Here is a 476-nt window from a genome sequence, read left to right as displayed (position 1 = left end):
GCTGCTGCTGCCCGAACTCCATGAAGGCGGATTTGGAGGAGTCTGTCGCTTCCAACCCGTCAGCCATCGTAGTCATGGTCATCATCAAAGTTTGGGAGGGAGAGAGCGGCGCTCTCCGGCTCGCCCCCCGCGCGCTGCCTCTCTGCCCAGCCACCGTAGCGCCCGTTACCCGGCGCGGCACCGCCGGCGGTGGCGGTTATTTTTTTAAGGAGCAGTAGTGAGAGGGGCCTTGTTAACTGAGGGAGGGGAGAAGGGGAGGGCTGTGTGCGGGGTGGGAGGACTACTCCCGGCGGTTTTTTTCGCCTCTCTTCCCCTTCATCCCCAACTTGTGTGTTTTTTCTGGGGGCTGGCGGAGTTTAAGGCAGCGATTTTAAGGTGGATTCGGCGAAAGTTGGGCTCCGGCGCCTCAACTGGAGGCAGCGACGCCACAAGTCGAATGGTTCGTCTCCAAAGGGCAGCGCCTCCCCATTGGTCAC

At 61.1% G+C, this 476-nt stretch overlaps 1 protein-coding gene across 1 annotated transcript in view; it reads right to left on the bottom strand.

Annotated features, from left to right (window-relative positions):
* The window catches only part of DLX6 (distal-less homeobox 6), a 4,327-nt gene extending 4,226 nt beyond the window's left edge, over positions 1 to 101 (bottom strand). The window contains exon 1 of the mRNA XM_085310571.1: positions 18 to 101. Coding sequence (XP_085166697.1) covers positions 18 to 85 — 68 coding nt within the window. The 5' untranslated portion in view covers positions 86 to 101. The remainder of the gene's footprint in view (positions 1 to 17) is intronic.
* Between the last annotated feature and the right edge of the window lie 375 nt (positions 102 to 476).

This window comes from Rhea americana, unplaced genomic scaffold (genome assembly GCF_003343005.1).
Source record: "Rhea americana isolate MKP2758 unplaced genomic scaffold, rheAme1 scaffold_32, whole genome shotgun sequence".
NCBI lineage: Eukaryota > Metazoa > Chordata > Aves > Rheiformes > Rheidae > Rhea > Rhea americana.
Note: the sequence above shows the minus strand (reverse complement) of the source record. Positions and strands in the feature narration are given on the sequence as shown.